This window comes from Maylandia zebra, linkage group LG3 (assembly GCF_041146795.1).
Source record: "Maylandia zebra isolate NMK-2024a linkage group LG3, Mzebra_GT3a, whole genome shotgun sequence".
NCBI classification, from domain to species: Eukaryota; Metazoa; Chordata; class Actinopteri; order Cichliformes; family Cichlidae; genus Maylandia; species Maylandia zebra.
This window is the reverse complement of record NC_135169.1, coordinates 9,493,916-9,507,353: the sequence shown is the minus strand read 5'-3', so window position 1 is coordinate 9,507,353 and position 13,438 is coordinate 9,493,916. Positions and strand designations below refer to the sequence as shown.

Sequence of the window (13,438 nt, the reverse complement as noted above, 5' to 3'; positions counted from 1 at the left end):
AGATCTTTCATTTAAGGGAGGAAACACTACGAATATGCAAAAGCATTTGCTCTCAAAACACGCGATAATCTTAAATGAATGTCGTGTTTTTAATTCCGCTCCGGACTCGTGAATCTCAACCCAGCAACAGCGGTAACGTTTGCACGTCCTCTCCCGTTAATGCGGCAGGTAAATAATCAACTAACAGTGCATATTATGTTAGCGCGATCTGCCTTATTACAAAAACTGTGCATTTAGGTGACCATGATGAGAGAGACAGTCTGGCTGGCTCAGATGCTGGCAGTTCTCGCTGCAGTCTACCGGTAGCGTCTCCTTTCAGGCCAGGATAGATGAATGTCACAGAGCAGTGACTAAGTTTGTGGTAAAAGGCTTGCACCCATTTGCCACAGCAGATGCCCCCGATTTTCGGTAAGTGAATGTGTTTAATTGTAGGCAGGGACATTACTGGATATTCTTGTGCAATTGCTACAGAATAATTTATGTTATACTTTGTTATTGCTACAGAAGAATATTTATTTTATTATTTTACATTTACAATTTTTTTTCCCGGGGACCCTGTGACACCCCATTGAAGAGCCGTAGGCTGGATCTCTTAAGATCTCACTGTTGGGTTTGTAAGACCATGTTACTCCTAAATTTCTATCTTGTTCAAAGAGAATATATAAAACAAAGTTCTAAGCTAATCAACCTTAGTGTTCTCCTTTTTAAAAAAAAAAAAAAAAAGAATCGATAAGAGAATCTATAAAGAATCGAATCGTTAAACAGAATCGAAAATTGAATCGGAATCATGAAAATCTTATCAATACCCATCCCTAGATTTGTATGTGTAAAAAGAATTTGTGTGTGTGTGTGTGTGTGTGTGTGTGTGTGTGTTTTAAAAAAAAAAAAAAAAAATATATATATATATATATATTGTGTGTGGAATTAGCCAAAAAAAATACATGTGAAACTCTGCACTCAAGTTTCAAGTTGCAAGTACGAATTTGGACCCTGTTTTTCTTCCTTTCGTCTGATTGGCCAATGTCATGTCAATCACAAATTTAACAATCCAATCAGAGAACAGATGGGTTTGGCTGTCGGAGGGGCGCTTTATGGAGCTTCAGGTTCTGAGGGAATAAATGCCCTTTTACATGTCAGCCCAGCTCCTTCAAACCATTAAGGAAAACAGTCTGTGGTTGTCCGAGTTTAATGATTTTTGTGTCACAGGATTACGTGCTTAATAAAGGGACCTCCAGAGCCTTTTCAACAGCGCTGCGGACCTCGGTGGGGTGGGTGGGGGGGCAGTGCTTGTGGAAATGACAGTCTTTACTAGTATGGATAGTTACAAAGCTTTCTTCGTTATGAATTAGAAATACATGTTTTTATTGAACATTTGAAGATAAAAAAAAAAAAACTCTTGTAGAGGACAAAGTCAGAGATAGAAACAACAAGGAGCAGGTGTATCTAGTACAGGTAGAGCTGCCTCAAAACCCCGCAGCCAGCACAACAAATTCTGGATCCTTGGCTTTTAGTTAGCAGTTAGCATTAGGAGCCCATGCTGCGTCTGGTGTGAAAGGACCTGTATGCTGCGCACTGTGACTCACAGCAATGGTCCCGGGTCAGCCCTGACTTTGTGTTAAACTAATCCTAAAGTAAGAATGGTATTTCTAACCACTGATATACCACAACTTTATCCTTTCAAAAGCTACTGAAAGTTGGGGGACCTACCTTCTATTGATCCTCCAGTTTCAAACTGTATTACCCTTCAAGGACCTGCAGTTCAAAAAAGTGGCCCTTCGACAGCCAGACCCATCTGTTCTCTGATTGGATAGTTAAATTTGTGATTGACATGACATTGACCAATCAGCTGAAAGGAAGAAAAACGGGGTCAAAATTCGTACTTGTAACTTGAAACTTGAGTGCAGAGTTTCACACATATCTTTTGGCCAAGTCCACATACAAATCTTTTTTTATGCACACACAAATTCTTTTTACACATACAAATCCTGATTTACAAGTACAAAACTGATTTATAAGTACAAAATATTTATGACCACAATTTGAGCCAATGCTGAATTAGCTACTTGGATGAGAGATGAAACGTCTTCAAGCAACTTAAAGAAGTCCAGAGGCTTTTCTTTCCAAGCTCCTTAGACAACTCAGTGGAAATTAAAGACACTAAAATTTAAAAAAATAAAAATAAAAAAATTTAAAACCAGTTTAAGGGGATCACTTTTGCGCTCCCCCTTGCTGCAATAATGGGTTTTATGTTAAGAAACTGAGGTTATACTCTCCACTGTCATTTTCTGCATATTTAGCAGTAAGTGGCTGTTTGCTGTTTTTATTCCATCCACTAAACCTTCCCATTTCATTCCTGACTGTATTCTGAAGGTTTTTAGCAACAGTTAAGCTAACCTTGCTAGCAGAAAAGAAGTGGTGATATGTGTTTAGCTTTGCCTTCAATAATACCAAATTTAAAGCTGCTGGATTTACAGATTTAAACATTGAAATAAAACATAAATCAAATAATTCACTTACCACCAGTCCTCTACTTAGTGTGAAAAGGCTCTGTTGACCAAGGAATCCGTCATCGGTTATATTATTACTGCTCATAGTATTTCTGCCAAATCATGGTATTTGTTCCAAAGCATAGTATTTCTTCCAAATCATAGTATAACTGCAAAATAAAAGTTTTTGAGGCAAGTCATAGTGTTTGTACTAAATCCTAGTAATTCTGCTCAATGATAGAATTTCTGCTATGCTGTAATAGTTTTGCTAGATTATAATATTTGTGCTAATTCAAAGTATTTCATGTAAATTACAGTATTTCTACCAAGTCCCAGTGTTTCTGCTAAATCATAAATGTTTTAGCACAAATTCTATGATTTGGCAGAAAAAATATTATTTAGTATAACTACTAAGTTTTAGCACAGATTTAGCTAAATACTATGATTTGTCACAAATGCTATGATTTGGTACAAATACTGTGATTTGGCATAAACTCTGTGATTTACCAGAAATATTGTGATTTGGCAGAAATACTATCAATTGGTTCAAATATTGTGATTTAGAAGAAAGTATTTATACTAAAACATAGTCTATGTTTAAATTTTAAAAAATTCTGCTTTTTCTGCTAATGTGTGCTATGACCTTTGACCATTGAAATGAATGGAACACATTATCAATGTGGTCACTGATTTTGCTTGCCGGGTTGAGCTGTGTTATAGCTCAGTGAGATGAGCAGCCGTTCTCAGAGCAGAAGGCCCGGGTTCAAATCTCGCTTATGACAACAATTTTTTCAGTTAATAGTTTACATTTTTTAAAATCTTTTCAACACAAATTTTAGCTTCTTTGCCCCTTTTCAGCACAAATCCCATCTTTTTTAGCTGTCTTCAGAAAAAACCTCTTCAGCACAACGTTCTCCTTCTTTTCCCACGTGTGGGACTAATAAAGGTTATCTTATCTTTACCTCTTTTCTGCAGAAATTCTGCTGATTGACCTCTCTTAAGCAGAATTTTCAGTCTTTTCACCCCTTATCAGCACGATTCTCAGCATCTTCTGCCCATTTTAGCAGAATTGCCAGTCTCTCCATCTCTTTTTTTGTGAGAATGAGGTTGGCTCAGTGAGTTGAGTATCCGTCTTGAGACCAGGAAGGCTAGGTTCGAATCGTGCTCTTGGCAACATTTCCTTTCCCTACCTTTTAACCTCTTTTCAGTACAAATTTCAGCTTCTTTATCCTTTTTCACTAGAATTGTTTGCTTGCCAACAATTTTCAGCAAAAATTTCTGCTGCTTCACCTGTTTTCAGGATAATTTTCAGTTTTTTCATCGCCATACAATTTTTGCAACTTTTCATTTTTTTCAGCTATTTTCAGCAGACAGCTTCAGCGTTATAGCATCCACACAGCATTTTCGCACGAAATGCAATTTTTTCTAGTTGTGTGGATGTCCTTTGAGGGCATCCACACTATTGAGTTCCTCTTGGGACTTCCGTACACTTTTTGGCACTTAACTACTTCCACAGTTTTCAGCCGATTTTCACCGTTCAAATTTTAAATTATTCTGCTATTTCTGCTAATGATGGCTGTCTTTTGGTATTTTTCACTATTATACTTTTTAAAATATTAAGCTTAATTTGTCCCATTGAAATGAATGGGAAACTTCTGCAATTCTGCTAATATTTGCATGTTTTTGAAACTTAACTTGTTCTGCCCCTTTAAGGCAGGCATGATCATTTGGGTGTGTTTTTTGTACCAGCAGACTTGCCGTAGTACCTCACCAGTGAAAAACAGTCCTTTAGACAAACTGTCGTCTGTTCCACTTTTTGTTCACTTTTTCTTGCTGAGCCTGAGAGAGCACATGCCTGTAAGTAGTTGCTATCTGTTTTGTAAGCTTTCCCGCGATAGTTTTGTGTAGCAGTTTAGAGGTTTGTGTGGAAAACTTTCTTTTGTGAGGAAAAACGGCTGCGATGCTAACACGTTAGCCCCTCTATGGGATTTCCCATGTAGTGTTAGCATTAAGCTAATCGCTAAATGCGTGAGCCTGATAACCAGTGAAAGGGTTTGGATAGGTTTGTGTTTATGTGTTATATACATTGTAGTGTATGGCTTAATGTTTGATGTTGTAAAGAAAATACAATTACAGCAGAAATGTAATATTTTATTTTTGTTTCTGTACCAGTTTTACAGTGCTTCAACAGTAAACATCTAAAACGTATCCGCTGACTCCTGGATGTTTATTGTGGACCTGTTAGCTATCTGCCAAGCTAGAAACCAGCTTTACACCCTAGTGAGGGCAGAATATAACTACTTCCTCATATTTTCACGTAGAACAACCATTCAAACTTTAAAATGTTCTCAAATTATTGGGCTATTCAGGTATAAATCAGCCTTTTCAAATCTTTTACCGTTTTACTTTTATGCCTCTTAAAGTTTTCAGTTGCAAAATTGTGATTTTTCACAAAATACATGCCTTGTTATGGTTGCTATGCACTTGGCTTCCAGTGTGACACAGAAGGTTTTGCAGTCTTCTCTTCATGTCCGAACAACTTCTTGCTACTCTCCCATTTTTCACTCAACTTCCACAAATTATACATCAAAATGTAGGTATTTTTGCTGGCTTTCCATAAATGTCACTATCTATATCCATGGAAAGTCAATGGAGAGCTTGTTCAAAATCACCGCTTGATTTCTGTAATGAGAGGCATATTCGAATCGTCATATCTCCTTAACGACGCAAAGTTAAGACATGAGGCTTGTCCCCGTATATCTTCAGACACTTCTGACGCTCACAATTGAAGAATTTCTTTCTCACCTATAACCGTTCTGAAATGAGTTGGACTTGTTTGAGGGTAGGAAATTCGTCCTTCGCTCAGATTTCTTCAGATTTCAAACTCTGGAAATGAACCACTTTTTTCTCTCGTCATATCTTTTTAATGGTTTTCCACAGAAACCTGAAAATTTCCATGATTGTTCACCAAAGCCTACTGTCTCTTATGGTGAAAGAATGATATTGATACTCCAAATAGATTTAGAGTTAGAAAGCGTTGTTTGAGGGCAAGTCAAGGCAGTTTTCGCTTTGCTCTACTCAGTTATGGTGCATTAGAAGTCAAATATCTTTAATAATTCATATTTTAATGATAAATTGTCAACACTTGTAGATTCCCCCATCTCTTCTGAACAAAACGGTGTAAGAATGACCGCTCTAGCCCCTACGGTTAGGAAATTATGGTCATTTTTTTGAGGATAGGCTGCAAAAATCCTGTGTTTCTCTGTGCTGCGTGCACCTGTTTTGGCGGGAAAAAGTGCACAGCCTCTCTGATTGGTGGATTCAAATTCAGCAGCTCCCAGGCTGACCTAGAAACTTACTTCTCTCTCTCTGTGTGTGTGTGTGTGTGTGTGTGTGTGTGTGTGTGTGTGTGTGTGTGTGTGTGTGTGTGTGTGTGAGAGACAGAGAGAGAGAGCCTTTTAATGTGATGATCTCATTGTAAAATTTAAATTCAATATATTTAGACTGGTTGACTGAATTGGATCTTGTGTGTGTCTCTCTCTGTGCATGTGTGTTTCCATTTGTGTCCATATTTGTGATTGTGTGGCTATTATATTTTTTTTTTTGCCGATTTCTTTTTCATTTAACAAGTATATTTGAGGGACCCTCAGCATGTTCAGCATTTTTTTCAGTTGTCCATTTTGCTTTTCCAATTTTTCTGTTTAAGTTATTACTATTGTGCTAAATCATACTATTGTGCTAAATCATACTATTTCTGCTATTTTATAAGATTTGTGCTAAACCAGAGTATTTGTGCTGAAACATAGTATTTCTGCCAAATCATAGTATGTGTAAATCATAGTATTTGTACTAATAGCATTTGTGATGAATTATAGTACTTCTGTTATGCATTCATCTTTAGTAGGCTTGATTACTGTAACAGCATCTTTACAGGTCTACCTAAAAAATCAGTCAGACAACTACAGCTCATTCAGAACTCTGCTGCTCGAGTCCTCACTAAGACCAAAAAAGTGGACCACATCAGTCCAGCTCTGAGGTCTTTACACTGGCTGCCTGTCCGTCAGAGGATAGACTTTAAAGTTCTGATGCTGGTCTATAAAGCTCTGAATGGTTTAGGACCAAAATACATCAGTGACCTCCTGACCCAGTATGAACCTTCCAGATCCCTCAGGTCATCTGGATCTGGTCCTTTATCAGTTCCCAGAGTCAGAACAAAACACGGAGAAGCTCAGAGAAAGCCTCAGATCAGCTGAAACACTCAGTTTATTTAAATCCAGGTTGAAGACTCACCTGTTCTCAGCTGCATTTGAATAAAACACCAAATCCACACTTTTAGGCTTAAATTTCAAAACTTATATTTTAACTACTGATTTTATCTACTGTTCTGGCTTTATATACTGTTTTGTTTGTTTGTTTTAATCAAATTTAAATCATGCTTTTTATTTGTTTTTGTTTCTAATGTCTCTGTAAAGCACTTTGAATCACCTTGTTGTTGAATTGTGCTATATAAATAAACTTGCCTTGCTACATACATACATACATACATAGTATTTCACTGCTTCTTAACATGTTTTGAGCGCAAATTTAAGTTTATTCACCTCTTTTCTGCAGAAAGTACAACTTTGTCAGCTAATTTTTCAGCTCCTTCAGTTGATGCCTGCTATATCATTTGGTGCTCATAACTGTTATACTTGTAATATTTAGCTTTATTTGCCATTTTTTTGGCCCATTTTGATCACTGTGACCAAATTACTAGTGTCTTTGCTGATCTGGCTCACTGGGGTGAGTTGTGTTTAAGCTCAGTGAGATAAGCAGCCGTTCTCAGAGCTTAAGAACGGCGTTCAAATCTTGCTTATGGCAACATTTTTTTCAGTTAACAGTTAAACTTTTTTTTTTTTTAGCTCTTTTCAACACAAATTTTAGCTTTTTCACCCCTTTTCAGTAAAAATTCCGGATTCTTCAGCTGTTTTCAGCTAAAACTTCAGCTTCCTTACCTCTTTTCAGCAAAATTTTCAGCTTCTTGGACTGTTTTCAGCTGAATTTTGTTTTTTCATCTCTTTTCAGCAGAAAGTTCCGCTTTTTCACCTGTTTTCTTCACAAGTTTCAGTTGCTTCACCTCTTGTCAGCACAATTTTCAGCTTTTTCACCTCTTTTCAGTTACCTGAGAGCCTGTTTGGCTCAGGGAGATGAGTAGCCGCACGAAGCACCTTGATGGGACTTTTGTTGTGATTTGGCGCTATATAAATAAAATATAATTGAATTGAATTGAGACCAGGAGGCCCCGGTTCCAACCCTGCTCATGGCAGCATTTCTTCAACTTTTTCACCTCTTTTCATGTGAGTGAAGTTGCTGCTGCTTCTGTCTTAAAGATATCAATTAAAATGTAAAGGTCAACCAGCCCCCCCATATCACCCAAATCAAGATAAAAAAGATATTAATAAAAATTTCTAGAGGTCATCAGACGTCAACCAGCCCCCCCACATTGATGGAAACAAACAAAATTGATGTCAAACGTTTGTGCTGGTTTGTGCTGTAAAAATTTTAGTATGTGCCACTATCATTTTAAAGATATTAATGAAAATGTAAAGGTCAACAAGCCCCCCCATATCACCCAAATCAAAGAAAATTGATGTCAAACGTTTTTGCTGGTTGGTGCTGCTTAAATTTTTATTTTGTGCTGCTATCATTTTAAAAATATTAAGAAAATAATGTCTTGATGCTTGCTTAATCATCCAGGTAAGTAAATCCCAAAAGGTTGATTCTATTCATCTGGACATTTTCAGTGGGAGAAAATTCTCGTCACTCATCCAAGTGACTTCTTCAGTCTCAGCTGACAGCAGGTTTCCCCAACCTTATAAACAGAACATTTGTACAGTGAAGAGAGATGTTACATCTATCTTCATTTGCATCCCAGTCATCGAAGCGTTGGAGGTAGTTTATAAAAGATTACAGGATCACCCTAACCTCAGCAACAGGACCACTCTCAGCACTGATCAATTGTGTTTGCTTTTGGAACTGCGTCTTGATTTCACCTATTTTGCATAAGGGTCAGTACTACAGTCAGAAACACCAGACCCCTTTAGGATAAAACATGAAACAGAGAAAAATACAATAATCAACAAAATAAAACAGAAATACACAAAAAACTGGGTCTCAGACCCAGTACCGTCATGGTTCCTGGGTAGTTATCCTACACAGGAACACCACCAAGTCATGGTTCTGGTATGTGGATGACCCCTGGGTGAAAATCAAATCTCAGGTGCTTAAAGTGTTCTCCATTCTTTAAGCACCGGTTTACGGATCACATTAACTCCACATTCTCCTCCTGAAGGCCCGCAACACTGCCTTCAGGTCAGGAGATGCCTACAGTACAGCTAGGTCTAAGCTAAAGAGAGGTATCAAAAAAGCCAAACACCATTACAAAAAGAAGGTAGAAGAACACTTCTCCAACTCCAACCCCCGACGCATGTGGCAAGGACTCCAGACCATTACAGACTACAAGACCAACAAACCCTCCCCTGCATCCTCCTTCCTCAACAAACTCCACAACCTTTATGCTCATTTTGAGCAAGGGAATCCAACAACTACAACCAAAGCAGACGTGACGCCGGACCACCAACCACTGACTCGCTCCCCCACCGATGTAGGAGTGGTGCTGAGCAGGATTAATGTCCACAAGGCTGGAGGTCCTGATTTTACAAAAAAACAAAAAACAAACAAACAAAAAACCCACAACAAAACAGCTAAACATGAGAGGTTTTTGGAGAACGTTTGTGTTCTCCATTCTTTAAGCACCGGTTTGAGCACCGTTTAAGCACCGGCACTGTTTCAAAAGTACCGGTTTGGCACTGGTTTCGGACAAAACCTAAACGATACCCATCCCTATTCCTGACCAACCGACCCCAACATGTCCAGCTGGATAACCACTGCTCATCTACAATTACAATGAACACCGGTGTACCACAAGGCTGTGTGATGAGCCCTTTCCTTTACTCCCTCTTCATGCATGACTGCAGACCTGCTGATGGTTCCAACACCATCATTAAGTTTGCAGATGACACCGCGGTGATTGGCCTCATCAGTGACAACGATGGATCTCATGTGGATGACCAACTGCTCCAAGCTGGAGGCTCAAGAAGGCTCACCAGCACCTCTTCTTCCTGAGGACTCTGATGAAGAACCACCTGTCCTCAGACATCCTGGTGAACTTCTATCTCTGCACCATTGAGAGCATCCTGACCAACTGTATAACTGTCTGGTATGGAAACTGCACTGCCTCGGACTGGAAGGGATTGCAGAGGGTCGTGAAAACTGCCCAGCGCATCGCCGGAGCACCACTTCCTGCCATACAAAACATCTACAGGAAGCGGTGTCTGAAAAGGGCTTGGAAAATCATTAAATACCCCAGTTACCCATCACATGGACTCTTCACCCTTCTTCCTTCTGGGAGGCGCTACAGGAGCCTCCGGACTAAGACCACAAGGTACCGGAACAGCTTCTTCCCTACAGCTGTCAGACTGAAAGTTTCTTCAGTTTTGACTGAAGAAGTCACTTGGATGAGTGACGAAACATTTCTCCCACAAAACGCTATGTCCAGATGAACAGAATCAACTTTTGGAAATTTACTTACCTGGATGACTGAGCATGCATCAAGACATACATATGGTGTATGACAAACATACAAAATAATTTGGAACTAAGGAATCTGATTTTGTCTTCAATCTCTTCTTTTTTTGTCTCTCTATGCTTATGTATTCTCTATTCTCTTTCCCAGCATCCCCCACCCACTCATGGTAGATTGTCCATTTGGTTCCTCATGCTATTTAATGTATGTTTCTTTAAAGGGGAGTCCTTCATTCACATAGTAACAAAGTGTACACAGAGGACTGTCTGATTTTTGGGGCTTTCTCTCTAATATTGTAGGGTTACCATACACTATAACAACTTGAGATAACTGTTATTGTCTGTTGAGAATTATGTCTTATAAATAAAACTGATTAAAATTGAATGGATGTAAATGGATGGATGTTATTGTATCTGACAAACAGAAAATAATTATTCACAGATGGATTGTTGTTTTCTGTGTCTGTAGTCTGTCAGGCTGTCTGATCACAGAGGAAGGCTGTACTTCTCTGGCCTCAGCACTGAGCTCCAACCCCTCCCATCTGAGAGAGCTGGACTTGAGATACAATCATCCAGGGGACTTAGGAATGCAGGTGCTGTCAGCTGGACTGAAGGATCCAGGCTGGAGACTGGACACTCTCAGGTATGGAGAGAATGGCTGTTTCTCAATACTAGAGATGGACCGATCCAATATTACGTATCGGTATCGGTCCAATACTGACGTAAATTACTGGATCGGATATCGGAGAGAAATAAAAAATGTAATCTGATCCATTAAATATCAAAAAAGCACCTCATAAAACTTGTGATACACGTAACTTGGCTCATAACTGTAGCACATCGCAGCAGTATGCGTCACGTGATAGAGCGGCTGTGTGTATTTGTAGCCTTGCTGCCAAACCGGCATTTCATCTCCGAGAAAGTTATCCTAGGGAGAAGTAAAGCAAGTGTGTAAGTTCATCTCTGAATGTTTGTAAAGCATTCCGGCGTTAAGCTTAACAACAGATATATGGATCGACTGCCTCTCTCTCTCTCTCTCTCCTGCTGCAGTTTCATGTTCTTCAATCATGAAACTGATCAATGATCAGCTGATCGGCTTTTCTGTCGCAAGTCCGTCTCTCTTGTTTGTTTTTGGCCCACTTTGCACCAGAAAGAGGAAACCAGCGGCTGAACAACAGCAGCACGTTTAAGCTTGATAAGCTGTTGTTAGAATGTAATATTACATTCTACACCAGGATCTTTTTCTACACAGCTGACGCTGGTAACTGTGCAGGGGTGGATCTAGCAAAGTTTAGCCAGGGGGGTCGATAGGGCATGAACAGGGAAAAGGGGGCACAAAGACATACTTTTCTTTCTTATTCTCATTTAAAATGTCTAGCTTTTAATAAATAATTATCCGAATCTTAAACCCAAAGATTTAATCTTATGTAAAATGTATAGAAGTCCATTACTGCATATAGTAATTATTAAGTCTAATATACCCTACTAAGCTATAGTACTTTTTCCTTTGGGAAGGTACCATCTGTGCAGTCTGCAGTTCTGTTGAAGAAAGATGTTGAATCTATTTAATTATTCTTAAAAATAATTGATTTCTGTGTATTTTTTTTTTTCACACTTCCTCAAATTAAAGTTGATTACGTCAATTAAGCATCATGAGGTGGAGGGTGGGTGGTTCCCTATTTTATTTATTTTTTTGCTGGGCGTTTTAGAACCCTATTAGGTTGCTTACTCTTTAAAACACCAGAACAGGGAGGATGGAGTAGGTAAGTTTAAGTTTATTAGATTGATCAGTATCGCTGAACTATGAAATATTTTGGGTGCAGTTTTTGCATACAGGTATAACAGAATAGCTTTAGTGTTTTGTTTTTTTTAACTTGAGTATGAACTTATACAAAAAGCAGCAACACATTAAAAAAAGTTTTATTGATTAAAAAACACACTATATCGGATTCATGTCGGTATCGGCAGATATCCAAATTTATAATATCCGTATCGGACATAAAAAAAGTGGTATCGTGCCATCTCTACTCAATACTCAAGTAGACACGTCTGCTATATTAAATGAATTGGGCCCGGCTGATCACAGCCCGAAAAAGTGACATGGGCCCACTCTCCAACAACACCTGAATGAATAGGAGTAATGTTTCATCACTCATGTGACTGCAGGTTTATCCAACCTTTTTAAACATTAATTTATATAATGGCTGAAACTAGCTTCACTGGTGAATAACGGGCTGTGAGGTCAGTTTCTTGATCCACACCAGATGGTGGACACTAGAGGTGAAGGGAGCCACCAGGCTGAAGAAGGAGTACTATCTCACACTAAAGGTCATATACTTGATTTGGTACTATCTTATGGTCTGGATATTTGCATCACGGACATAGAGGACTTTGGGATTTCAGATCACTTTCCGGTTTTGTTTAATACTGTAGCGAGCGATGTGGATTTGAACAGTGATGGCCCTGTGCGGCAATCGCGCACGATTAACTCCCAGTCAATCGCCCACTTCATTGATGCTTTCCTTGACTCTCCCCTCTCTGATGCTAACTGTAATGGGGTTTTATCAGCGGATGAGCTTGCTAACCTCTTTTATACTACATGCGCTGACATCCTTAATTCTGTGGCACCTCTGAGAATTAAACGTGCCAAATCCTCACAACCCTGGCTAAATGATACTACTCGCGCCCTTAGGCGTGAATGTCGTCGTGCTGAAAGAAAATGGAGGAAAGACAAACTCCACGTCTCTCTGGACATCCTCCAAAATTGTCTATCTAAGTATCAAAAGTCTGTTAAAGCTGCCAAATCTGCCTTTTTGTCTAGCATTATTATGACTAATAGCCACAACCCCCGAGCACTTTTTAATACTTTTAATTCTGTGATAAACCCTTGCACTACCACTTATAGGGATGCCTCCCCTGCTCTTTGTGATAAATTCTTAAAGTATTTCTCTGATAAAATCTCAGCTCTAAGGGCTTCTCATCCATCTCACCCATCATCAGTTTTAGACCCAGTTCCAGCTTCTGAATGCTTGACTGTCTTTCAACAGTTTGAGCCAGTGTCTTATTCTGCTTTAAAAGATATAATTGATCATCTCAAAATCTCTGGTTCCCCGCATGATATTCTTCCTTCTCGTTTCTTTAAGGAAGCTTTACATGTTATTGGTCCTTGTATCTTATCTCTGCTGAATGCATCATTGTCATCAGGTTGTGTACCGTCTGTCTTTAAGCATGCTGTTGTGCAACCTATTATGAAAAAGAAAAATCTTGACCCTAATGCTCTCACTAACTACAGGCCGATCTCTAAACTCCCTTTTATTTCCAAAATATTG

The 13,438-nt window shown here is 38.9% G+C and overlaps 1 protein-coding gene across 2 annotated transcripts in view; it reads left to right on the top strand.

Moving 5' to 3' along the window:
- LOC101464036 (NACHT, LRR and PYD domains-containing protein 3-like) overlaps positions 1 to 13,438 on the top strand; it is a 49,527-nt gene that overhangs the window by 30,858 nt on the left and 5,231 nt on the right. For both annotated transcript variants that reach the window (XM_076879315.1, XM_076879308.1), the window contains exon 11: positions 10,579 to 10,752. In XM_076879315.1, coding sequence (XP_076735430.1) covers positions 10,579 to 10,752 — 174 coding nt within the window. The remainder of the gene's footprint in view (positions 1 to 10,578; positions 10,753 to 13,438) is intronic.